Below are 22,655 nucleotides of genomic sequence, written 5' to 3'. Positions count from 1 at the left end.
TCCCTGTTGTAGGACCAGTCCTGCCTGCAGTGGAGTTGGTCAGTGTCTTCAGTCATCTGGGTCTGTTGTGTATCCAAGGCCCTGTAGTGAAGGGGCAGATGTCCAACATTTCAGTGCTGTAGAGCAAGCTGGTTTGTTGCCCTTCAGAAATCCAGAAGTGAGCAGAACACTGGAGACAAGGTCACCTGCTTTCCCCAGGGATGTTTCTGCAGGGGGCTTCTGTTTGTACATGCAGAGGCTGTACCATCTTAGCAGAGGCTGAGCCCAGCAAAAGCCCTGGCTGTGCCTACTGCTGCAGAGCTGCAGGCCCCGAGGAGCTACCTTCCTTTGATCTTGGCCTCTGACACGTTGAGCAGTTGTGGCTGGTGGAAGAGTGATCTGTGTGCTGGAGATGGTGCCAGATAGGGTTGGGTCATTTTGGGTCAGCTTTGATGCTGGTGAGTGCTGGGCTCACAGAACAATTCACTTCATGTTGTCTCTTGTCCTCAGAAGTGCTCTCTACCTGGCACAGTAGCACTGAGCAGTGTCATCACTACTTCTCCACGTGCCTGAGATTTTGTGGATTTGACCCCAGTGGCTCAGCCTTCATTTCAGCCCAGGAAGGTCAGCAGAATTCTCTAGTTTCTCTCCTGCGCCCAGGCAGCTGAAGCCTTTGCTTCCTCCTAACCCTCAGGCTGTGACCCAGGCTGTCAGCTCCAGTGGGCAGATGGGGGAGATGTCGAGCACGCAGCAGTGGCACTGAACCGTGCCTGCCTGATTGCATGCAGCACTGTTGCAGCCCTGAGCCTAATTCCTTCTGTGAACTGTGAAGCAAGCAGTGGGACCTTAACTGCCTTCTCTCCAATTGCACCAGTGGTAACAGCCAATTTGGGAGAAGCAAGGGAGTCTCTGTTGCAGTGGAAGGAGAAGGGAGGCTTTAGAGAGGGCAGATCCTAACAGATGAAAAGGTGGCAAGCTTGAAGTTGTCTGCTTTGTCTTCTAGCTGCTGTGAAATTCCTAGTACTTAAAAACACCGGCTCTGGTTTGTGTGGTGATGGTTCCTGCAGAGCTTCTCCAGTAGTTTGGGGACTGCTCTAACTGGAGCACAGAGACATTTAAATCTTTACCAGTTCTGAGAGGCATGAACTGTGCTGATTTGTTAAGCAAAGAACCTGGACTCGAAGAGCAGGCTTCTCTCTGGGGAGCTGTGCTCCTCCGGGGCTTTCAGGTTGCATTTTACTTGAGCATCCTCTTAAAGCGAGGAATCACTCAAGCTTGTGGCTCACCCAGCAATCTGCACCTTGTCTAGCATGAGAAAAGGGATGAGCAGAAGTCAGAGACTTCTAGGATAGTTTATCTGTGCCTCCCCTGGCCGCCAGGGCACCCGTTTGGTGCCATTAGCACGGGCAATGCTGTGTGGGGTGAGCTGTTGTGTTCCAGTTGCTCAGTTTGAATGAATTTGTCTATTTGAGAATAGGGAGGAGGAAGAGTTCATTCTTCATGACTTCAATGTAGTTATTTTGGCTCTGGTTTTCTCCATCTTTGTCATTACAAAGTTGGTGTCTGTGGGGTTCCTGACCTAGTTACTGTGCAACAAGTAATTTGCCTTGTTGGTTCATCCCCTCCTGACAGATTTACTTGGGAAGGAGCCTTCAAATAAGGTGTGTGGGAACACAGGAGGGCAGTAGGTGATAGCCAGTCAGCACCTCACTGGGAACGGCATACTTGAGCTGGCTTCTTTTGCCATCTGTGTGTGGCACCTGCAAGCCAGTCAAATGGGTATAACAAGGTACCTGGTCCTGACCAGGGAAAGAGAAAATGTGGGATTGGTGTAGCTTTCCAGAATGGATGTTTATGGGGATATCCAAGATGTTGAACTGAGATGGGTTAAAGACAAAGCTGTTTGTGCTTTCCTGCCTCTCACCAGCAGCAGGCAGGTGAAGCAGTGTGGGGGCTGGGTCAGACTAGACCCTGGTTTCATCTGCAGAGCAGTTATGTAGAGAGGGACACATAAGGCAGTTTAATAAAGCTTCCACTTGTTGGCCATGTTTTGGACTGGGTTCCAGCCTCAGGGTAGTGGTTCCAGAGCCTGGTTTAATTACCCCTTCTCAGCCCATCAGTACTTCTAAGTCAGGCCATTTTCCCCTTCTCTGTGTGTGACTGAAAGAACAGCTCTGACCCTTTTGAGTGTCCCAGGTGGCTGTGAGCAGAAAGCTCCTTTACATTGAAATGGGATTGCAACAGCCAGGGACATCTCTGGTATGGGAAGCTGGGATGGACAGGCCTGGTTTTGATGAAAAACAGCAGGAGAAGAGGATCAGCAGAGCAACCTCAGCCCTTGATGTGAGACAGATTCTGAGTAGCTGCACAGGACCAAGCATTTCAGGCTCTGTTCAGTGCCCCAGTGTGGGAGAGATCTGTCTGCTTCTTGCATGTACGTGACAGGGAGGGAAACAGCATTGCTAAGAGTCTAAGGGCCAGCACTGAACCAGTTTACCTACTGGTGCTTCTGCATCTCCAAATGCCAAAGTCTAATACAGTTCACAAATGCTTCTTTTAACATCAGCCTGGTTCCACAGGTCTGTCTTCACTGCTGGCCCCACCTGGGCTCAGGTGTTCTGAACAGCACAAATAGCAGCAGGCTGGAGCTGTGAGGGCTCAGAAACGTGATGGCATGGTTTGGCCTCCCGTGCTTCCCAGTGGGGCTGAGGTATGTGGGTCCTAATGGTAGCAGCTGCATTGCAGTGGTGCTGGGATGGGAGAGGAGAAGCTAGTCTATGTCTTCTGTGGTTCTGGCTTGCTCCAAATTTGTTGCTGTATAGTAAATACTATTTTTTGAGACTGGGGGGGGGAGATGTGGGAGGGGGAGGGATGTGGCAGTGCTGTCCCCGGTCTGATCAGTGGGATGTTACTGCAGATGCTTTTTTTTTTTCTCAAGAAAGCGCTTATTGAACAAAAAAAAAGGAAAAACTACAGGACAAAGAAGTGCTTCCCTCCCTCCCAGCAGCAGTGCTGGCTGGGCAGAAACTGTCAGTGATCGTTTGCAAACATGAACGGTCTCTGCTAAAGAGTTTGTGAGATGGAGATTTCAAGGCAAGGGGCAAAGTACAGCTTGAACCAGTTTAACTGGGGAGAGTGAATCTAGGAGGCCTGGGATCTCTGCCCTTAAGATGCTCCCCATGAGCACAGTGGGAGGATGCTTGTGTCCCCCTGTCTCTGTCACACCCTAAGCTTCTGCCTTCTGCGGAGGCTTTGCGTGTGCAGGGCAGAGCTTGAGAAGTAGCCAGGTTGCTAAAGTAGCCCTCGAGGCCAGGGCATTAGCCAGGACTGTGAGGTGCTGTGCAGGTCCCACTGGCATGGCAGCTTGCAGTGCTGGCAGGTGATCCCACCGGTCTGTAGAGCCCAGCTGCGCAGGCTGGGTCTTGTGGAAGTGACTCGAGCTGTTGGCTTTAAGATCACAGCACAAACTAGAAGCTGCAGGTCTAAGTTGTCTGCAAAGGCCAAAGCAGAATGGGGAGAGGTGTCTGTACCGGTCAGTACAGAGTGGGCTTGAGGAGTTTCGATTCTGTTGTCCATTGCTTTGTGTTGCAACAACTGGCAGTGACATTCTTCTGGTTTGTTTTGCAGCAAGATTGAGCCCTGGGTGGGTAGCACGGAGGTCTGTTTCTGCCTGTGCTGCAGGGGCTGGTCCGGGGAGAGGAGGGGCGTGGAGGGGGTACTTTATTTTTGGTACATGGTAACAGGTTTATTTTTTTCGTTTCCCCAGGATGTGTGGTTGAGGGACTGTTCTGAAATCTGCTGTCTGGCAGTTTTAACCAGCAGTGTACTAAAGGAAAATAAACAAGATTATATTGTCGCTTGGCCGAGGTGGTGCCTGTTATCTGGCAGGGGGGGGCAGAGGAGCCCCCTCTGCGTTAAGGCTGGATGCAGGAGGCTGAGGCTGGCTGCGGTGCGGAGGGGACCGCAGGAGATGCAGTTTAACATCCCACCGCTGCTGCAGCCCAGAGCTCTCCCTGCTCCGCTGTCACTCTGCTGGCTGTTTTGGGTAATTGAATGCAAGTGAACGGTGCAGGATCCTCTTACTGCTGTGGCCCTCCTTACTCCCTGGCCAGCTCAGGAACACCGAGCTGTAGTCCGCCTTCTGGGGTTCTGCAAGCCACCCAACTTTCAGCTTGAAACAGCATCAGAGGTGGTCAGAAGGGCTGGAGCAGAAAGCAAGCAGCACCTTCTTCCTCTCAGTGCCTGTTCCTCTGTTCCTGTGCACAGCAGCTGTTCTTCCAGATAGCCTTAATCTTTGTTCATCTGTTCCTGGGGCACGGGATGGAGGGACCACACCCAATGCATTGAGGAGGATTTGGGAGCACTGTCGGGCTTGTCAGAAATAGCATTCAATTGACTCTAGCAGGCATGTGTTGCTTACGAGCAGCAGGAAACGCCACTAACCACCGCTCTGCTCTAAATCTGTTTCCAGTCAGCTTGAGCATGTTGAATGTTGGCTGCAGTCTGAGAAGCCAATGCAGATGTTTCTTGTTCTTGCCCTGCTTCCCTGAAGGGCTGGAGGTGACTCTTAAAAGCTCTTAAGTGCCTACTGCTGGCCAGTGGGCAGTTCTTTTGGGAAGAAACCCTTCCTTTCCTCGACGTGATGCTCCCGTGGGGCTTCCCGAATCCAGGAGGTCAGGCTCAGGAGACTTTCCCAGCATCTGCCATTGTCCCTCCAACGTGTGCTTATGGGGCACTTGAGGTGGGGGTGACAGTGGCGTGGCTGGGAAGCTGGCTGGCCTGGGGAGAGCTGCTCCCTCTTGTCACTGTCCTTGCCCAGGTCTGGGCCCCAGCTCCCCAGAGCCCCCAGCTGGGATGCCCCAGGCCAGGACAGCAGGGGGGTGTGCGCCCATGGCATCCCTGTGCACTGCTTCCTGGAAGGTGCCACCGATCCCTGCGGGGTCCACGGCTCCCTGGGAGACACCTACTCCTGTAATTACCGCCGCGCTGCGGGACTCGGGCCGTGAGTTAATTAACGGAAGACAGAGGTGCCTGCAGCGCCACACCGGGAGTTGTCCCGGGGAGGGTGCGGCAGGGGCGGGCTGCGGCTCGCAGCGCTACAGGGGTCGGGGCTGGTTTCGTTTGGGTGTTGCGTCCCTTTTCCGCGGTGCCCGTGAGCAGCGCGCTCGGTGCCGCGCTCGGTGCCGCGCTCGGTGCCGCGCTCGGTGCCGCGCTCGGTGCCGCGCTCGGTGCCGCGCTCGGTGCCGCGCTCGGTGCCGCGCTCGGTGCCGCGCTCGGTGCCGCGCTCGGTGCCGCGCTCGGTGCCGCGCTCGGTGCCGCGCTCGGTGCCGCGCTCGGTGCCGCGCTCCGCGGCAGGCGGCCGAGAGGCGGCTCGCGGCCCCCCCGCTCGGCCTCGGGCCCCTCTCGTTGCCCGGCAGCGCTCGGCCCGCGCCCCCTGCCCGCCCCGCCCCGCGCTCCCATAGCTACCGCGGGCGGCGGCGGCCATCTTGGCGGCGGCGGGGCCATGAGCGGCTCGAAGGCGAGGCCGGCGGCGGGGCCGGAGAAGAAGCCGCCGCCAGTGGCTGGGGGCCCCCTCAGCCGCCTGCGGGGGCGGCGCGGCTCTGCCGACGCCGCGCTGCGGCCGCCCTGGACCGAGTCCGAATTGCTGGCCCTGGACACGGTCCGGCCCGAGCACGTCTTGGGGCTGTGCCGGGTGACGGAGAGTGAGTGCGGGCCGGGGACGGGAGGGGGCCGGCAGCGCTCGGGCGCGCTCCGGCTGGCTCTGCGGTCGCGCATACGCCGCGCTGCTCCGTTAACCCCGCTTCGGCAGCAGCAGAAGGGGCTGCGTGGCCGGGGTCGCGGAGCCGGCCTTGTCCGTGCCCCCGGGGTGGAGGAGGAGGTGGCGGGAGCGGGGGACACTCGGATTCGTGCAGCCCTCCGTTGCGCTCGCGTTGGAAGCGGCCGAGGAGTGTGCGCTGCCGGGCGCTGGCTGGAGCAGGCGGAGCGCTGCTGCCTTCAGCTTTGTTATGACTGCGGGAAAGTTGGGAGGTTGGGGCTATTTGTTCTCCCTTTGCTTTTCTGTCCCGCGCCCTTCCCTCCCTTGCTCTGTTACCTGGCGCCTAGTGTGCCTTTGTTTATCCTGGTCTCCGTTTTCTCTTGTTTCCGTGAAGCTTCTACAAAAGAACTTGCTGCACGTATCTTGACAGGCTGGGGCTAACAGCAGAATAACATTCCTTGGTAACTGCTTGGAGACTCTTTGAAATACTTCTAGATGTCTTCTCTGTCTTCTAGATTACTTATGCAAACCCGAGGACAACGTTTACAACATCGACTTCACCAGGTTTAAGATTCGGGACCTTGAAACTGGCACTGTGCTGTTTGAAATTGCAAAGCCTTCTGCCCCGGGTATGTTTTGCTACCCTGACAGGGAGGTTAGAGAGACTCGAGAAGTTGTAACGCAGGATCCATGCAAACGAAGCAGAAAGGTCCTTTGATATTGCCTGGTGGTTAAACTCCTCTCCCCTAAGCATAGGCCTGAGTTTAGCTGTGCTGGCAAGCTCGTGAATGTGGTTACCGTGGGATGGGGAAGTGCTCTCGGCACTCACTACTGGCTGATTACGGTACAGAGCCTCGTGCTTTGGCCATTGCAATGGCAGACAGCTCCTGCCACGTTGAGGCTGATTTCAGCTCCCGAGCCACCAAGGCTGCAGCGACTGTCATGGCACATCTCTTATTACTTACTGCCAATGCATGTCTCAGAGCAATGACTGAACACCTAAATTGTAGCCTGCTTGTCCTGTTATCACCTGGCTGTGCACTGTCAGCAGAGTGACTCCCGCGGTGTGCTTTCTAGAGCAAGATGCCGAGGGTGAGGATGACAGCAGTGAGCCGGACGCTAGTGCAGGCCGCTTTGTTCGGTACCAGTTCACCCCAGCGTTCCTCCGCCTGCGGACTGTTGGTGCAACGTGAGTATGAGTCCCTGGAAGGGAGACTGAGGTCTTCACAAAGTGCCAGTTGAGAGTTAATAATTCAGAAACCAGGGCACCCAGCTTATGCTGCAGATATTCAGGCCTCTCTTTCCTGAATGGTGTATGTGATGCTCATGTAGCCTGGGGCACGAGGCTCTCTTCTTCTCCACAGGAGCACAGGTACCTTGTCTCAGGTGGTTTCTGCTGCTTTTTGCACACAGAGTGGAGTTCACAGTGGGAGAAAAGCCAGTGTCAAACTTTCGGATGATTGAGAGGCATTACTTCCGAGATCGCCTCCTGAAGAACTTTGACTTTGATTTTGGCTTCTGCATCCCCAGCAGCAGGAACACGTGTGAACACATTTATGAATTCCCTCAGCTCTCAGAAGACCTCAGTGAGTATCTCCTGTCCCACGCTGAGTTTGTTCGTGTGCTTGCACATGCTCCTCTTCTCCCTCTGTCTGCTTGTGGAAGAAGTGGTGACTGGGATGGGAGGGGACAGGAATAAAAAGATGCATGTTCCTGATTTAAGTTGGCTGTAATCTTGGCCAAATTGCAGATTTGTGCTGCAAATTCTCCTTTGAAAATGAAATCCTAAGTCAACTTGTGTTGTCAAGTCACAGGCTGCAGGAACTGATCAGTCACAGGGCTGACATGGCTGATGCCTGACAGCGTAGCCCAGAAGAAAACAAAACCCTGAAAGAAGATTCTCTTGGTAGCCACACGCCTGTTTTCAGCACTTGCTTGTAGGGCTCGAGCCTTCTGCTTTGAAACAAAACAGGCTCTTCTCTGGGAGGTGTTCTTTTGAGCCTGCCAAGACCTCTGCAGATAGGTGTTGTGCAGGGTATGTTTGACTTCAGAGTGGATGGGGCAGGAGCACGCGGGCCCGTCTGTGGCTGTCCAGGTGTGGGAGGAGGCAGAGTTTGTACCCTACCTGCATACCTGTGGGGAGTGCCACTGCTGTTTGGTTTGTGGGGCACCACTGCTGCCTGCAGCCCTGATTGCCACTCTGCTCCACTGGTGGCTCTCACTGTTTCTAAGGTCTTCTGTGAGATTGCTCGACCCCTCCTTGTTTGCTTTTGACAGCACTTGTCCTGGAAATAGGAAGAATAGGATGAATAGGAAGGGCAAGCCTGAGCTTTTGAAGCTGCTGAGCAGAGCAGTTTGCTTCTCTTGGGCAAGGCAGAGCATCAGGCTGGTAAAAGCAGCAGTGTCAGAGTACCTTTGACTCTGTGCTGGCCAGTGGAGTGTGTTTTGGGTGTAACTGAGCTTTCTCTGCCCACAGTCCGTCTGATGGTTGACAATCCCTACGAGACCCGCTCGGACAGCTTTTACTTTGTGGACAACAAGCTGATCATGCACAACAAGGCCGACTATGCTTACAACGGAGGACAGTAATCGCTCCACAGCCGCGGGATGCTGCGATGCCCTTAGCTGTTCTGGATGTCAGGAGTGGACTGGAGATGCTGTCTCGTGGAACAAGGCTGCTTCACCATAAGGGTGGTGAGACACTGGAACAGGTTGCCCAAAGAGGTGGTGGAAGCCCCATCCTTGGAAGTTTTTAAGGCCAGGCAGGATGTGGCTCTGGGCAACCTGATCTAGCGGAAAGTGCCCTTGCCCCTGGCAGGGGGTTTAGAACTAGATGATTCTTGAGGTCCTTTCCAACTCTGATAGGTCTGTGATTCTTGTCCAAACCTTTTCTCCTTGCGTGAGGCTGAAAACATGAAGCAAAGAACAGCTCGTGAAAGTAAAGGGAACCTCCCTACAACACTTCTCTGTCCTGCACGCAACATATTTTGCCTCTCATTCTCTACTTCTGGTCACTTTCTGATACCTTAATTTGGTTGTGGATAAAGAGGCATTGTTTAGAAAATTCTTGCTGTTACAATCTTTTTAGTTAGGTTGCACCTTTAGTTGCTTCTGGTGTTCCACCTCCTGGGTGCCTGCTCCTTTACAAGAGGTCAGATTGTCTGAGTAAGCTTTCTTGGCAGGAAAATGTTATCCCTTCAAGTAGCCAGTGATGCCTGAAGAGCAAATCTCTTCAATTGGGTAACTCATCTCTTCAGTGCACAGTGGCTTAATTTGTAGCATGGCTGACATTACTTTCTTAGAGTGCACCCCAGTATTCTCCAGTGAGAAAGATAAGAGGCATAATTCAGCTTCTAAGCAGGACAGATATCTTCCTTCTGCTCAGGGGACTTCTGCTGCCCCTGAGAACAGTTTAATGTCTTAGCAGAGATAAAGGATTGGGGAAAAAAGGGTTTTATCCAGGTTGGTAATCCAGTCGGTCTGATGGCAGTTTTGCCATCTTGTGAGCAAATTGTTGCATTTTGGAGTTCAGGGGTTGACCTCAGAGATGGAGTTAATCTTACTATGTTTACTGTTTCTCCTGCTTCTCTTCGTATCGGACTTGTGGCCCTTGCTACAGAATGTATTGCTTTTTAGATGGACAATACATTGTCAGTCTAGCTTGGATGGAGGGTAGGTGTCAATCTAGTGGGGCTAGAAAAAGGGAGAATGTGGAAAATCACTTGAAAAAATTGTGTAGGAAGCAGAGCTTCCTAGGCTTCAGTCTTTCTTTACTTGTAAACTTGAATGATCTGTCAAAGGCTCCTGAAGGAGAGAGATGGTGCTGGGACCTGCTCACTGGCTGTACTTCAGCTAGAGTGTTAGTAGCTGAAAGCATCCTGGATCAGATCAGTGTTAGGGAATGGGATCCTTCCTAAGAATTTACGGGACTTTCTTTTTATTTCAGCTCCCATCGCTCCTGTGCCTACTTAGATGCTTGTTTATGGTCTAGGAAGTTCTCTTGCCAAGGTTTTCACCACCAGACTGAAGGGTGCATTTCAGAGCTGCTGTTAGGATCTGGCAGTTAAAATAGCATTGGCAGTGGCAGGAGGAGACCTGTGCCTTCCCAGCAGCCATACTAGGGCCCAGCTCCTGGCCATGAAAAATCTTAGCAGACAGACCCCTTTTCTGCCTATTTTGCTGGCTCACATTTTTGCTGTCAGTTGTATTTCTTGTACATGGGAGTTAGGTTTTGTCTAGTCTAGAGGCATTTGCTACTATTAATTCCACTTGTTCCTTGAGACAGTTGAAACCTAACTCCTTGTGGATGCAGCTGGTTACTTGTTTTCCTAAGTAAGATTCTGTGTAGTTCATATTTTAGCAGGATTGAGTGAGGTGGGTCCCACAGCCTGAGCCTGGAAATGCATGAACAGCAGTAGGAAACCACTGCCTTTACCTTGCAGATTAATGGTATTAACTTTGGTGTGGAAGACCAACTGGCACCAAAGTAAGCAGTGAGAGTATGTGGGGTGGCAAGCTATGGAAGAATCTCCAGCTCTTGGGAATATACTTAATTATGATTAGCCACATCAAATGACCTAGTATGGGTGGAGCATTAGTCAAAAGCAACCACAACAAATGTTTTGGGAATGTGGAGGGGCAAGGTCTGCTTGGTTGAAAGATGAAGAACAATTCTGCCAGCATCAATCCCCTCCATCCATTCCAAAGGCACTTGGGCAATCTCATTTAGTTATTTCATAATTAGTTAAAGCTCCTTATGAGGTGGAGCTTGGGATGTCTCCTGCAGTGATTGTCTTTAGAAGGTCTCCTGTCGAGCCGGTGAGGTGGGAAACACTTGTTTTGCTGGAAGGTACTTGTGACAAAGCAGAACTGCCTGGAAGTGTGTTTTTAAACCTGGAATGTTTGGAGATGCTCAGGATCGTGTCTGGAGAGCCTCCTAGTGGTCCCCTGGGAAACTTTAGTATCTTGAGCTGAATTTGTGTAATGTAAATCCAAGTGCCTTTAAATGTTGCTTTTATCACAGCTTCTCTACGAAGCAACCTTCTGCTTTTCTTAGGAGCGTGAAGGAAGCTGAAGGGCTGCCAGAGCGAGCAGTAGGAGTCGCTGCACCGTGTGGTGCCAGCCCGTGCCAGCTGTTCCAGGGGCAGGCGGTGCGCGGCTGCCACCTAGCGGCTGCTTGGCAGGCAGCGGGGCAGAGTGGGTTCCTGCCTGTCGGCACTGCCTCTGCCTGTAGCCATGAGGAAAAGGCATGGAAGCAGTTCTCTGCCATGGGTGAACGTGTCAGCTAGTCAGCAATGAGGGGAACTGGAAGAGAGTCAGAATGCTTGCAGGCAGCAGTAGTACCCCTCGACTTGTAGCTGAATTGTTTGCTTTGACAAATTAGAAGTCCTTTTCCCAAAAAGCATGCTGCAGAAAAAAGGCTTTACAAGAGGGCAGCCCAGCATGGAGAAAGTTGATTGGAATCCAAGAAGTGACAGATTTCCAAGCTCCTGTCTCCACTTCAAATGCTTCTTGAAGGTCCCTTCTCTTAGATGCTTCCTATGAAGTCTTGTGGCAGGGATGATGGTAAACAAGATTTATCAGAGCATCTTCCTTCAGGGTTGTCTGCTCTGGTGCTTCGATGATGGCTCAAAGCTACTCATTCCAGTGAGATAGGAAGAAATCCCAGTTGTATCTCATCCTTGTTGGGTGGTTGCATTGTGTTAGCTATCAGTTGATGTCATGGGAGATGCTTCAGTGTTGGCTGAAGTTTGAGCAAGAGAAAAGGTATCTGTGCATACAGCTTGTTTCAGGACGTGTGCTGAGCTGGAAGAAGAGTTGGGATCATGCTGTGTTCTGCTCTAATGGAAAAAGGGACCAAACCCACAAACCCAGTATTTGTCTTTTTAGCACCAGGACCAACTTTTCATATTTTTGAGGCAAGTGCTTTGGATCCATGCAAATGAGCTTCCTGGGCAGCTATTTTCATTGACTGAAGAATACATATTGCACCTTGTGAAGGAAGGTCGTGTCTTGTTGTGTGGTCTGGGAAGTGCTACCTGTCTTCTGTTTTTAATGGAAGTGTCTTCCTGTGTGTGTTCTTAGGATTTTCAGTGTCTTTTGCTGCAGGGAAACAGCAGCCTCCTTTCTGGTGCTTGAGGATATTTATTCCACTAGTCCAAAGTTCAGGAAGAATAAAACAAGTGTTAGAAGTCAGAAATTAATGAGGAAGGTGGTGGTGAAGTAGCAAGGTCCAAGCACAGTAGCTACTCCTCAAGCTCTGTTTCATTGCATCCTCTTCAGCCGTTTCCCAGTGTTTGTCTCGTACCCTGCTGTCCTGTCACATGGAGCTGCCAGTAACTGGTGCGACCCTCGGGCACTGCCGACTCTGCAGCTTCACGATGAGGACTCTGGTGGAGTTGTCACCTCTTCCTCTGCAGCAGAGGACAAAACAGACACCAGCAAATGCCGTCTCTGTCTGCCTGATCTCAGTGCTGCTACAGGACACCTATTTGTATCTCTCACAGCGTGGCCTTTGGGCACGTCGACCTCCTGCTGTCCCTTTCGGGCACTGCTTCCGTGGCCCTGCCTGTAGTCAGGGCTCGGTAGCGTGCTGGCAGTGCCCATTCGGTGCCGGCGTGCCCAGCTCCCTCTCTGTCTCCCTGCAGGGTGCCGGCGGCCCCTGCACCTTCGGCGCGGTCGCGGGTGCCGATGTCTTTGTGTGACCGTGCTTTGTCACCAGCAGTAGTAATAAAACCGCTCCCGATTCCGCACCGCCGGGGCCTGCTGTCGGGGCCGGGGCCGGGGCCGGGGCCTGCTGTCGGGGCCGGGGCCGGGGCCGGGGCCTGGGCCTGCTGTCGGGGCCGGGGCCGGGGCCTGCTGTCGGGGCCGGGGCCGGGGCCGGGGGCGGGGCCTGCTGTCGGGGCCGGGGGCGGGGGCGGGGCCTGCTGGCGGGGGCGGGGCCTGCTGGCGGGGCCGGGGGCGGGGCCTGCTGGCGGGGCCGGGGGCGGGGCCTGCTGGCGGGGCGGGAGGGGTCGCGCGGGGTGGCGGGGGGCGCGGCGCGTGCGCGGCGCGTGCGCCGTTGGCTCTCCCCGAGGCGGCCATGGCGGCGGTGGCGGCGTTTGTGTCCCGCGGCGGGTGCAGGGGTGAGGGCACCGGGCTCGGTTCCGGGCCGCCGCTGCTTGCGAGGAGGGCTGCGGGGCGAGGGGGAGTGCGAGGGGGTGGGAAAGGGCTGCGAGCCGCGGGGAGGCCGCGCCCCGGCGCCTCTCAGGGCCTGAGGCGAGTGCCCTCGTGTTAGCGGGGCAGTGTCGCCCTTCAGACGAGCCCCCTGACCGCTGGGTCCTGGCCTCCTTCGTGCACCACCGCGGCCCCGGTACCCACCGGGGAGGCTCCTAGGCACGTTGTCAGATCGCGCTAGGGGTCGGGCTTTTCTGGGTCGATTTTGACCCCATTCTTCCCTGAGCGGTGCTTAGCGCCGGTCCTTCCCTTCAGCCCTGGCCTTAGGCTGCCTCCGCCGGCTGCACACCGTGTACCAGTCAGCGGAGCTGCCGGAGACCCACCAGATGCTGCGGCAGACGTGTCGGGACTTCGCAGAAAAGGAGCTGATGCCTCTGGCGGCTCAGCTGGACAAGGAGCACCGCTTCCCGGCCGAGCAGGTATGTGCCGATCCCGCCGGCAGTGGGCGCGGAAGGGGGCGAGTGGGCGCCTGCTCACGCCGGCTCCCCTGTGCTGCTGCTGCAACAGGGCTGCCAGGGTCCGAAGCAAAATGTACGTTAAGCTTTGGCATCGGAGAAAATTAATGTTCAGACTGGCGCTTGGGAAAGCTGTTTGAGTGCAGAGGATGCATGAGACGTTATGAGCTCTTCGCTTGCATTGCTCTAAACGTGGCTTGAGTACCAGTGAATTTTCATCTCTTACTGACTCTCCCGTCGGGTGTAATACAGTTGACTTATAAGATTAAGGAAATGTTTTTATACACTGCACATAACCATAAAAGTGAGGAAGCATAGATGAGTTGAGTGCACTTCAGATGATGAAGAGGCTGGGAGATAGGAGATGCATGTTGGTCATCCTCTGAGATTCCAGTCAAACTTGTGATTACTGTTGTGAAAAGTGCGAACAACACAGCAGTGCCTTTCGTGCCCTCTTGACCAGAGTGCCTGCCTGTTGCATTGCAACAAAACAACAGGACAAGGGAGGTTATTCTGCCCCTGTACTCAGCACTGGTCAGGTCACACCTTGAGTGCTGTGTCCAGTTCTGGGCTCCTCAATTCAAGAGAGATGTTGAGGTGCTGGAAGGTGTCCAGAGAAGGGCAACAAAGCTGGTGAGGGGCCTGGAACACAAACCCTGTGAGGAGAGGCTGAGGGAGCTGGGGGTGTACAGCCTGCAGCAGAGGAGGCTCAGGGCAGACCTCATTGCTGTCTACAACTACCTGAAGGAAGGCTGTAGCCAGGTGGGGTTGGGCTCTGCTGCCAGGCAGCCAGCACCAGAAGAAGGGGACACAGCCTCAAGCTGTGCCCGGGCAGGTCTAGGCTGGATGTTAGGAGGAAGTTGTTGTCAGAGAGAGTGATTGGCATTGGAATGGACTGCCCAGGGTGGTGGTGGAGTCGTTGTCCCTGGAGGTGTTCAAGCAAAGCCTGGATGGGGCACTTAGTGCCATGATCTAGTTGTTTGGATAGGGCTGGGTGATAGGTTGGTCTAGATGAGCTTGGAGGTCTTTTCCAAAGTGGTTGACTCTATGATTGTATGAAAATACTGAGCTCCAGACAAAAACACTGTTACATTAGCCAAAAGACTCCAAGTAAGCACAATCAGAGGCATGCCAGATGTATCATATGCCCCTCTGTTTGTTAAGAAGCAAGGAAGATAGATAGGGAAATCATACTCACTCTAAGGAAGAAAATACTTTCCTCTTTACAGTTCTTACTTGAGAGACCTAGAGTGAGACAGCCATTGCTCTGAAGAGCTTATGGTTAAGAAGCCAGAGATCCAGCTGAGACACTTGGGGTGGAATAACTTGGAATGTAACCAACAGTTAAATTCTTTGTCAGCAAGACCTGGTTTTGATGGGAATGAAAAATCACCTTGTAAACTGTGGGTCATTCTGTAAAATTCTTGCTTTGTGCAGCCTTAGGCTGAAGCTCAGCAGACTTAAAGGTAATATTCTAATGACTTACATGAGCTGGATTTTCCCTTGCAAGCTTCCAAGTGACAGGAGACATGCCAAAGGAGAAGCTTTATTGAGAGACTGAGGAAATTCTGGTGAACTTGTATCTCTCTCTTTCACCTTGTAAAGGTTCTCTCCTTCCTGGTGCTGAAGAGAGCTTTTTAAATAAGCAAGAGCTTTCAGCTCTTGTTGAAATAACTGTGACCAAGGGACTCTTACCAGTTTGCACTGTCAGGCTCCCATTTCACCAGGAGCAGTGCACGTGTTTTCTTCTGTGTGCAGCCCTACTTTGACCTGTCTTTATCTCCATGTGTCTGGGTGTACTTGCTGGACACTGGTGGTGCAGAGGAATTTACTTCACTATTCTTTACGTGCAGGTGAGGAAGATGGGTAGCCTGGGGCTGCTGGCTGTGGATGTGCCAGAGGAGTACAAAGGAGCAGGCCTCGACTACCTGGCTTATTCCATTGCTGTGGAGGAGATCAGCAGGGGCTGCGCATCCACTGGCGTCATTGTCAGCGTCAATAACGTAAGGATCCCTGCCTGCGTGTGAGGGACAGGCGTGGGGCCCGGGCTGGCATCGGGGTCGTTGCAGAGGGATGTGTGGGAGAAACGGGAGCTGTTCCAGGTGCTGGCATTTTGGAGAGCACTTAGACACCAGCTTGTTCCTGGATTAGTACCTCCAGGAGGCACTAACTCAGCTCTCAATTCTCAGTCTCTGTATTTAGGACCAATACTCAAGTTTGGCTCCGAGGAACAGAAGCACAAGTGGATCACCCCCTACACCAGTGGAGAGAAGATTGGGTGTTTTGCCCTCAGTGAACCAGGTGATGTGACTGTTCCTGCTGCAAAAACAGAGCAGCTTCTTTTCTTAGTCGGGTTTAGTCTGGACTTCAGGGCTTTGGACTTGTAGCACTTTGTAGAAAGCAGATTTAGAGCAGTTCTGTATAAATGAAGTCGTGGTGCCCAAGGCATTAACTGCTCTGCTCATGTGTGGAGATAAGGACATATTAGACGCATGGAATTTGCCTTTCCTGTTTGGGCCCTGTGGGAGGGACAGTGATGATACTATTGAAGCTACAAGAGGTGTTGTGAGCTGATGGGAGGGTGCAGGTGGAGGTGGGTTTGTGCCCCAGGCTGCCACCGGCTGCCAGAGTGGTGTTTGCTGGTGCCTGCCTCAGGAAACGGCAGCGACGCAGGTGCGGCTTCCACGGTGGCACGGCTGGATGGGGACGAGTGGGTTCTGAATGGCACCAAGGCCTGGATCACCAACGCCTGGGACGCCTCTGCCACCGTGGTGTTTGCGACTACGGACAAGTCCCTGAAGCACAAGGTGTGTTCCTTGGGGCAGGCAGGAAGAGAGGGTGGGGCCAAGGAGTTGTGCAGGAGGAGCGCTCTGAAGAGGCTCTGGGGACTCTGTTTAGCCTAGAGTGGCTTTGCTCTGTCTTGGCTCTCTCCTGCCTGCTCCACCTAGATAAATGGCTTCTGTGGAAAACGTTTGGAGAGAGCCTCCTGACAGTCAGGTGTGTGAGAAGTTGGCACCATTCCTGAGGCTGTGTCTTCTTGTAGGGAATTAGCGCGTTCCTGGTTCCTATGCCAACTGCTGGGCTGTCACTGGGAAAGAAAGAAGACAAGCTGGGAATCCGAGCCTCTTCCACAGCCAACCTGATCTTTGAGGACTGTCGGATACCCAAGGCCAACCTGCTGGGACAGCTGGGAATGGGCTTCAGAATTGCCATGGTGAGATCTGGCTTGGTGTGTAGCTGTGGTTGTGAAAAGCTGCCATGTTAAACGCACTTTCAGATTCACAGTCCTTTGAGTAAGAGGTGTCACCCTTTGCAGCATGGGAGAAACCATCCATAGAGCTTGATGAGTCATGAATTGACTACAGACCCTTGGCAGCACTTCTGCTGTAGTCTCAGTGTGAGGGTATGCCCTTGAATGAGTGCTGCTGCTCTTGAGGTGGTGTTTTCAGCAGAGGGGATGTATTTTAGTTCTTCTTCCCTTGCCAACGTTATTCCTTTAGTTTGTACCCACAGATAAAGGGAAAATGTGGTGTTTTCCCTCAGTGCTGTGACAGGAAGGCTGTCCTTGAGGTCCTGGGCAATTTCTGGATAGTGTCTAAAGGTGGGTGGAATCTGAGTTACAGCAAGTGTGCCTTGTGAGGAGAGCACATTACTCTTGACAGTGTTCAAGGTTCTCTGGTGACAAAACCCCCTGTGTTGGCCTGGCTGTCTGGAAGAGGCTGAGCTCCCTGGAGAGCAGTCCATCCTGTTACAGCCAAAACTAAGAGAGCCCACCAAGCACAGGCCACTTTTTAAAGACGGCCCAAGTCTGAACAGATGAAGCCTGTTCTCACTGTGCTGCAAATTCCCATGCCTAGTGAGTTAAAAGCCTCCTGGGCAGGTGTTGGAGGTAAGTCAGGCTCCTGTCTCGATTCTCGAGTGGTGTTCTGAGGTGCTTGCCTGAGTGTGTGTGTGCCAGTAAAATGGCAAAGTGGAAATCTCGCCAGCTTTCCTCTTTTTTTTTCCTTTTGTCAGTTGAGTCACTTAAGTGAAATCAGCTACCTGGTGAGCTGGGGTCTAGCAGATGCTGCTCCTGCTGTTTCCCTTACTTGGCATCCCCTCGTTTTGCTCCCAACTAGTAAGAAGCACCTCTGCTTTTGGGTTCCCCCTCCTCCCCTCGGCCTCTGCAGCACCCAGTGCATTTTGTGGCTCCCCATTCTTACATAACCAGCAGCGTTCTGAATCAGTGAGGCCTCTGACCAGAGGAACAAAGCTACAGCAGCTTCCCAGCAAGATCAGAAAGGCAAGTGTGCTGTTTCTGATCATCATGACTGGACTTAACAGGTACTTTTGTGTCTTTCTCAGCAAACTCTGGATGGAGGAAGGATTGGCATTGCCTCACAGGCCCTTGGCATAGCACAGGCCGCTCTGGACTGTGCTGTGGACTATGCTGAGAAGAGAATGGCCTTTGGGTCACCCATCACAAAGCTGCAGGCAGTGCAGGTACAAAAGTGAGAGGCCAGAGCACTGCTGGTGCTGGTGGAACCCTGTTGTGTCCTCTCAGGTGTGCCTCCAGGCACATGGTGCACTTTGCACTGTCAGTGGTGGATGTGGGTTATTTTAGTCTCCACCTCTTAAACTGGCCGTTGGGGTAGGGGTGGTGCTTTCCTAGCAATGGGTGGGAGACCTGTGCTGTGTATTCTTGTGCTGCCTGAGCCAAAGGCACTGTTTGCCCTTGCAGTTTAAGCTGGCAGACATGGCTGTGGCACTGGAGGGTGCACGCCTGCTGACCTGGAGAGCTGCTATGCTGAAGGACAATGGGAAGCCCTTCACAAAGGTATTTCCAGCCTTGCATTTGTCAGCACAGGGCACAGGCTGAGGACAAGAGAGCCATGCTGTGCCTAGCATCACTCGATGCTTAACTCACCAGCAGACACTGGACTCTGCTGGCTGGTCTCAGGCAGCATGCTGCACCCAGTCCCAAACGTAGCCAGGGGCTATGGCTGGGGTAGCAGGGGTGGCTGCTGGCAGCTGGCATTGCCATCAGCCAGCTGGTCTGTGAGCATCCCAGCTGCTTAGGCGGGTGAGGTGCTCTTCTCTCTGACAGCTGCACCCTCAGCAATGTTTTCTTTCCCCAAAGGAAGCAGCAATGGCCAAACTGGCTGCATCAGAAGCTGCAACAGCCATTGCTCACCAGGTAACTGCCGTGGCAGAGGCCTCTGGAGGGGATTGGTCTTGTCACACCAGTGCTTGGGAAGGAGCCTCAAGCAAACCAACCCACCCTGCTGTAGCTGATCACACAGCCACCTTCCTGGGCTGGGCAGGGATTGCTGTTGGCCTCTGGCAGCTTTGTTATCAAAGTCTTCCAGTGCATGCTGCTGTTCAGGGCAGGGCGGCATGGGCTGGGTGACGTGGGAGGGAGCATGGCTGCACCAGTCAGAACTGTGAAGTTTGCAACACAGGAAGCAAAGGGAGCAGGACCTCTGGTATTTTTTGAGTGGGTTGCAGGCATCCCCATGTGTCCCTCAGTTATGCTTAGCTCCTTGTTTAGGCAGCCATGTTCTGTAGCAGACCAACTTGCTCACCCTGCGTTCCTTCTAACCTGCCGCCTTTGTTGCAGGCCATCCAGATCTTGGGTGGGATGGGGTACGTGACAGAGATGCCAGCAGAACGCCATTACCGGGACGCTCGCATCACCGAGATCTACGAGGGGACCAGCGAGATCCAGCGGCTGGTGATAGCAGGGCAGCTGCTGAAGGCCTACCGTGGCTGAAGGTGCTGCCCCAGAGTGCCTTACGGCAGTGCTCAGCAGTGACTGAGGTTTGGTCCTCGTGACTGGGGCTAATGATGGATGTTTCCTCACCAGTGAGTGACCCTCTAGTTAACATGTGCTGATTCTTCTTTGGACAAAGGTCTCTGCACGGGAGGCTGCGTTAGGGCTGTGGGGGCAGGAGTGAACCTGTCCTTGCAGGGGAGCACAGGCCTTTTCCTGAATGTGGAGCCATGCTTTTGTGGAGGCCTTTGCTGTTCAGGGAAAGCAGGAGCTCTCCTTGTGGCCCCCGTGCCCTGTTCTGGGCTGAGGTGAGGCTGCCTCCTCTGCACAGCCTTCAGTGAATTTCAGGTGTGAGCTCCAGCTCCTGCATGAATCCTTGCAGCAGGAGAGGAGTCAGATGCGAGGTAGTACCTGTGCCCAGGGGAAGCTCTTGTGTGGCCTCTGGTTAGCTGCCTCCAGACAAAAACAAAGGTCAGAAACATGCCCTTGCTCCTGCCCTGCAGAGCCCAGCAGCCTGCTTGCTCAGCCACCCATGGTGCAAAAGCAAAGGACAGAAAAGCAACACAGTGCCTGAGACTTTGGGTTTTGTTTTTTTTTTTTCAAACACCAATGCTGCTCCCAAAGCCTCTTCTGCTATGCAGACTACTGCCCCACATGAAAGAAAGTGCATCAAGTGCCAGCAACAGCCTTTAATCTCTACATCTTTTGAGCAACAAGGAGGAAGAGAACTGATGACACAAAAACCTTACCAGGAAGCTTTAGTGGTAGCACATATCCTCAGTCACTGCTCTTCGGCAAGAAATTAACTTTTAGAAGGTCCAACAACCAAAACAAAAGCTCTAAAAGCTGGAAACAAGACTACATCCTCTCAGGTCCCCTTGTCCGAGGAGGAGTGCACTAAATGGTTATTGTGCCGTGATGCCATTTCCTTAGAGTTGTGTGGAGAAAAACACAGCAGGATTCTGTTCTACAGAAGAGAGCAAAGGAGCCAAATAAAACCTGACTGCTAAAGGACCGCCCTCTCCCCCCTTCTTTTTTTAATGCAGGCATGCATCCATTGAGAACATTTTCTTCCCCTCAGAAGAGGCAGAAGCATAAAGCAGCAGGGCGGGCAGGCAGTGCACTGGCACAGCCATCCCAGGTTGCTGGAGGGCAAGGGCTCCAAGGCTTGAGATTCTGCTTGCTGTACTCTCAGGCCTAAGGAGGTGCAGAAATGGGGCAGGCTCTGCATTTGGCAGGGTTACTTCTAGTGCCGAACCATCTGATGACTGTGCTGTGCTGTGCTGTATGGAGGGTTTCTAGCAGTGGTAGGGGCTGTCCTTGCTTGATTCCAGCCTGTGTCACCACTTTGACGCTTGCCGAAGGCTGAGCTCCATGACTCCAGGAGGCTGGGATTGTACTTTGTGCCCATTTCTCCTCACAGCCACCCAGCTGGCGCAGACACTGTTCCAGACTCATGACAGACACCTTTTTCAGCAAAAGGCTTCCTCATGTTACCCAGCTGGAACCGCAGTGAGGGGCACCCTGGTGTGCTCTTGAGCCTGTGCAGGCAGAGCAGCGCAACCTGGTCACGGCTTTGACAGCGTCCGAGTTGCTCCCGCAGGCCAGAACAGAGAAGAGCAGCTGCATGTCCAATGTGCTGTGCCCGTACTGGCCGACCAGACCACCTTAGGGCATCGCTGCCTTTGCAAGATCGAGTGTGACCTTAGGGTCAAAACACAAAACAGCAACATTTCTAAGCCTACTGGTCCCAAACTTGCAGCAACAAAGACTCCAGAACTGGTTCCAGGTTTGTACATCACAGTTCTAGTGTATGTCCTGACAGCTTTGCTAGAACATGCCCTGGTCTATCACTTCTACTTTCCTCCAGGATTTAGCTTAGTCAAAGAATTTTTTCTGACTGCTTTTCAGAAAGCAGGGCAGGTGGTGTGGCCATCTCACTGCAGGGCCATGCAACAAAATGCTAAACCACAACTGCAGGAATGCCAGACCCCCAGGACAGGGAACCCTGGGCCCACCATGGCCTCCAGAAAGCTGAAGGACCAAAGGCAGCTTGCAGTTTTGCCAAGCTGGTATGTAGCTGGCCAGACAGAACAAAGGAGGACAAAAAGTGTGTGCAGAGAGAGGGGTCACCAGCTGTTGAGGCAAAGCAAGGAATCTGTTTCTAATCCCCCCCAAAGCTGTGGGACAAAGCTTTACCTTTCCTAAAAAACCTAGGAGGGTGCTTTTCTTGCTGCATCCTGAGACCTTTGGCTTTGCAAGAGTAATGCTTGGGTTACTCAGCAAAGCACTGCAATGCTTTTCCCATAGCTGGTGGCTGCTGTCCCATGCCGAGGGGGCAGAGCTGTGGGCCCAGAGCTGCCCCCTGGCAGGTGTGAACCTCCTCAGGGAAGTCAAGCAGTCATCTTGGCACTGCAGGCACTTGCAGCTCCTCTCTTACCTTGGTGCAAGTCAGAAGGATGCAGTGTGCAGGAGGCCAGTGCAGCTCAACAAGGAAGGCCAGAGGTTTTTCTGGAAAGCTGAATTAATTCTCATTAAGCATTTGTCAGTTGGCACTTAGGAAGCATTCTGGTAGAAGATCCAGAAGTGTAGAAAATCATTCACAGGCAGGGACTAAGAAATGCCACTGCAAACTGGAGAAAGACCTTTCCTGTTTATTCCAGAGACAGGAGGGACCTGCTGAGAAGTGGTAAGCACTGGAGAGCTGGCAGATGGGTGGAAGGGCTGGGAAGATGCAGCAGCAGCAAACTGAAGCCACTGCTGGGAATCTCTGGGAAAAAAAAACCAAACCAAATATGCCTTTTCTTCCTCTCTGAATGCCCTCATCAATATTCTGTTCACCTTATGTTCAAGGTTTGTAGCTGAGATCCAATGACCCTTTTTGTCCCAACCTGACTGCAGGTCTGGGACCGGACACAGAATTTTAACTCAGACCTATTTACTGTTCTGCAGAGTGAGTTACCTGCCAGTAAGCAGTGCAGGCACATGCTAAATGCTTTCAGTTAAGTGAGAGATGAGCTGGGGGAGGGAAACCACTCAAGCACAAAGGCAGAACAGCCTCTGCCACACACACTCACCCCAGCTTGGTAAATCTGAGCCGCTGTAGGGCTGTGCTGCTCCTTTACTGTTTGTTCAGAAGTTGCACCTGCCTCAGAGATCTGTCACAGCCAGCCCAGGGGTCCCGTCCACCCCTCTGCCTGTGAGCAGTGCCTGAGAACAGAGGAAGTTGCTACTGGCAGTACTCAGCTGTGGTCACGCACAATATCCTCCTCTGGCACCATCTGACGGAGCAGGAAGGACAGGCCTGGAGCTTCTCATCTGCTCTGCCCCACAAGGATGTTCTTGCTCGGTCAGGAGCTGTTTTCCTTCCGCTCAGCCAGTGGGGACCAGCAGCACCTGCCAAGACAAGAGCCACAAGCTTTGGGAGAGCTCCCCAGACCCTGTCTGGGACAGTAAAAGAAAAAAGCTCTGAGTAGCTGGTGGAAGGCTTTGGGTTAAG

At 53.3% G+C, this 22,655-nt stretch overlaps 2 protein-coding genes across 2 annotated transcripts; both read left to right on the top strand.

Annotated features, from left to right (window-relative positions):
- Positions 1 to 5,411: 5,411 nt before the first annotated feature.
- Positions 5,412 to 12,486, top strand: UNC119B (unc-119 lipid binding chaperone B). Its single transcript, XM_064168423.1, has 5 exons — positions 5,412 to 5,681; positions 6,250 to 6,363; positions 6,812 to 6,923; positions 7,148 to 7,320; positions 8,211 to 12,486. Exons 1-5 carry the CDS (start codon positions 5,483 to 5,485, stop codon positions 8,321 to 8,323), a joined length of 711 nt encoding a protein of 236 aa, XP_064024493.1. The 5' UTR covers positions 5,412 to 5,482; the 3' UTR covers positions 8,324 to 12,486.
- Positions 12,487 to 12,803: 317 nt separating this feature from the next.
- ACADS (acyl-CoA dehydrogenase short chain) lies at positions 12,804 to 20,170 on the top strand. The gene is made up of 10 exons (XM_064168970.1): positions 12,804 to 12,858; positions 13,205 to 13,368; positions 15,258 to 15,407; positions 15,594 to 15,705; positions 16,060 to 16,211; positions 16,448 to 16,618; positions 17,749 to 17,886; positions 18,125 to 18,220; positions 18,524 to 18,580; positions 19,004 to 20,170. The coding sequence occupies exons 1-10, from the start codon at positions 12,816 to 12,818 to the stop codon at positions 19,154 to 19,156; spliced, it is 1,236 nt and encodes a 411-aa protein (XP_064025040.1). The 5' UTR covers positions 12,804 to 12,815; the 3' UTR covers positions 19,157 to 20,170.
- The last annotated feature ends 2,485 nt before the right edge of the window (positions 20,171 to 22,655 follow it).

The sequence above is a fragment of the Pogoniulus pusillus genome, chromosome 30 (genome assembly GCF_015220805.1).
Source record: "Pogoniulus pusillus isolate bPogPus1 chromosome 30, bPogPus1.pri, whole genome shotgun sequence".
NCBI lineage: Eukaryota > Metazoa > Chordata > Aves > Piciformes > Lybiidae > Pogoniulus > Pogoniulus pusillus.
Note: the sequence above shows the minus strand (reverse complement) of the source record. Positions and strands in the feature narration are given on the sequence as shown.

What these genes read in the sequence shown, in the direction of transcription:
- UNC119B (XM_064168423.1), top strand. Translation starts at nt 5,483, where the DNA reads ATGAGCGGCTCGAAGGCGAGGCCGGCGGCGGGGCCGGAGAAGAAGCCG. An exon ending in CTGCGGACTGTTGGTGCAAC is followed by an intron (nt 6,924 to 7,147) that starts GTGAGTATGAGT and finishes TTTTGCACACAG; the next exon opens with AGTGGAGTTCACAGTGGGAG. An exon ending in TCAGCTCTCAGAAGACCTCA is followed by an intron (nt 7,321 to 8,210) that starts GTGAGTATCTCC and finishes CTCTGCCCACAG; the next exon opens with TCCGTCTGATGGTTGACAAT.
- ACADS (XM_064168970.1), top strand. Translation starts at nt 12,816, where the DNA reads ATGGCGGCGGTGGCGGCGTTTGTGTCCCGCGGCGGGTGCAGGG. An exon ending in GTCCCGCGGCGGGTGCAGGG is followed by an intron (nt 12,859 to 13,204) that starts GTGAGGGCACCG and finishes CCTTCCCTTCAG; the next exon opens with CCCTGGCCTTAGGCTGCCTC. An exon ending in ACCGCTTCCCGGCCGAGCAG is followed by an intron (nt 13,369 to 15,257) that starts GTATGTGCCGAT and finishes CTTTACGTGCAG; the next exon opens with GTGAGGAAGATGGGTAGCCT.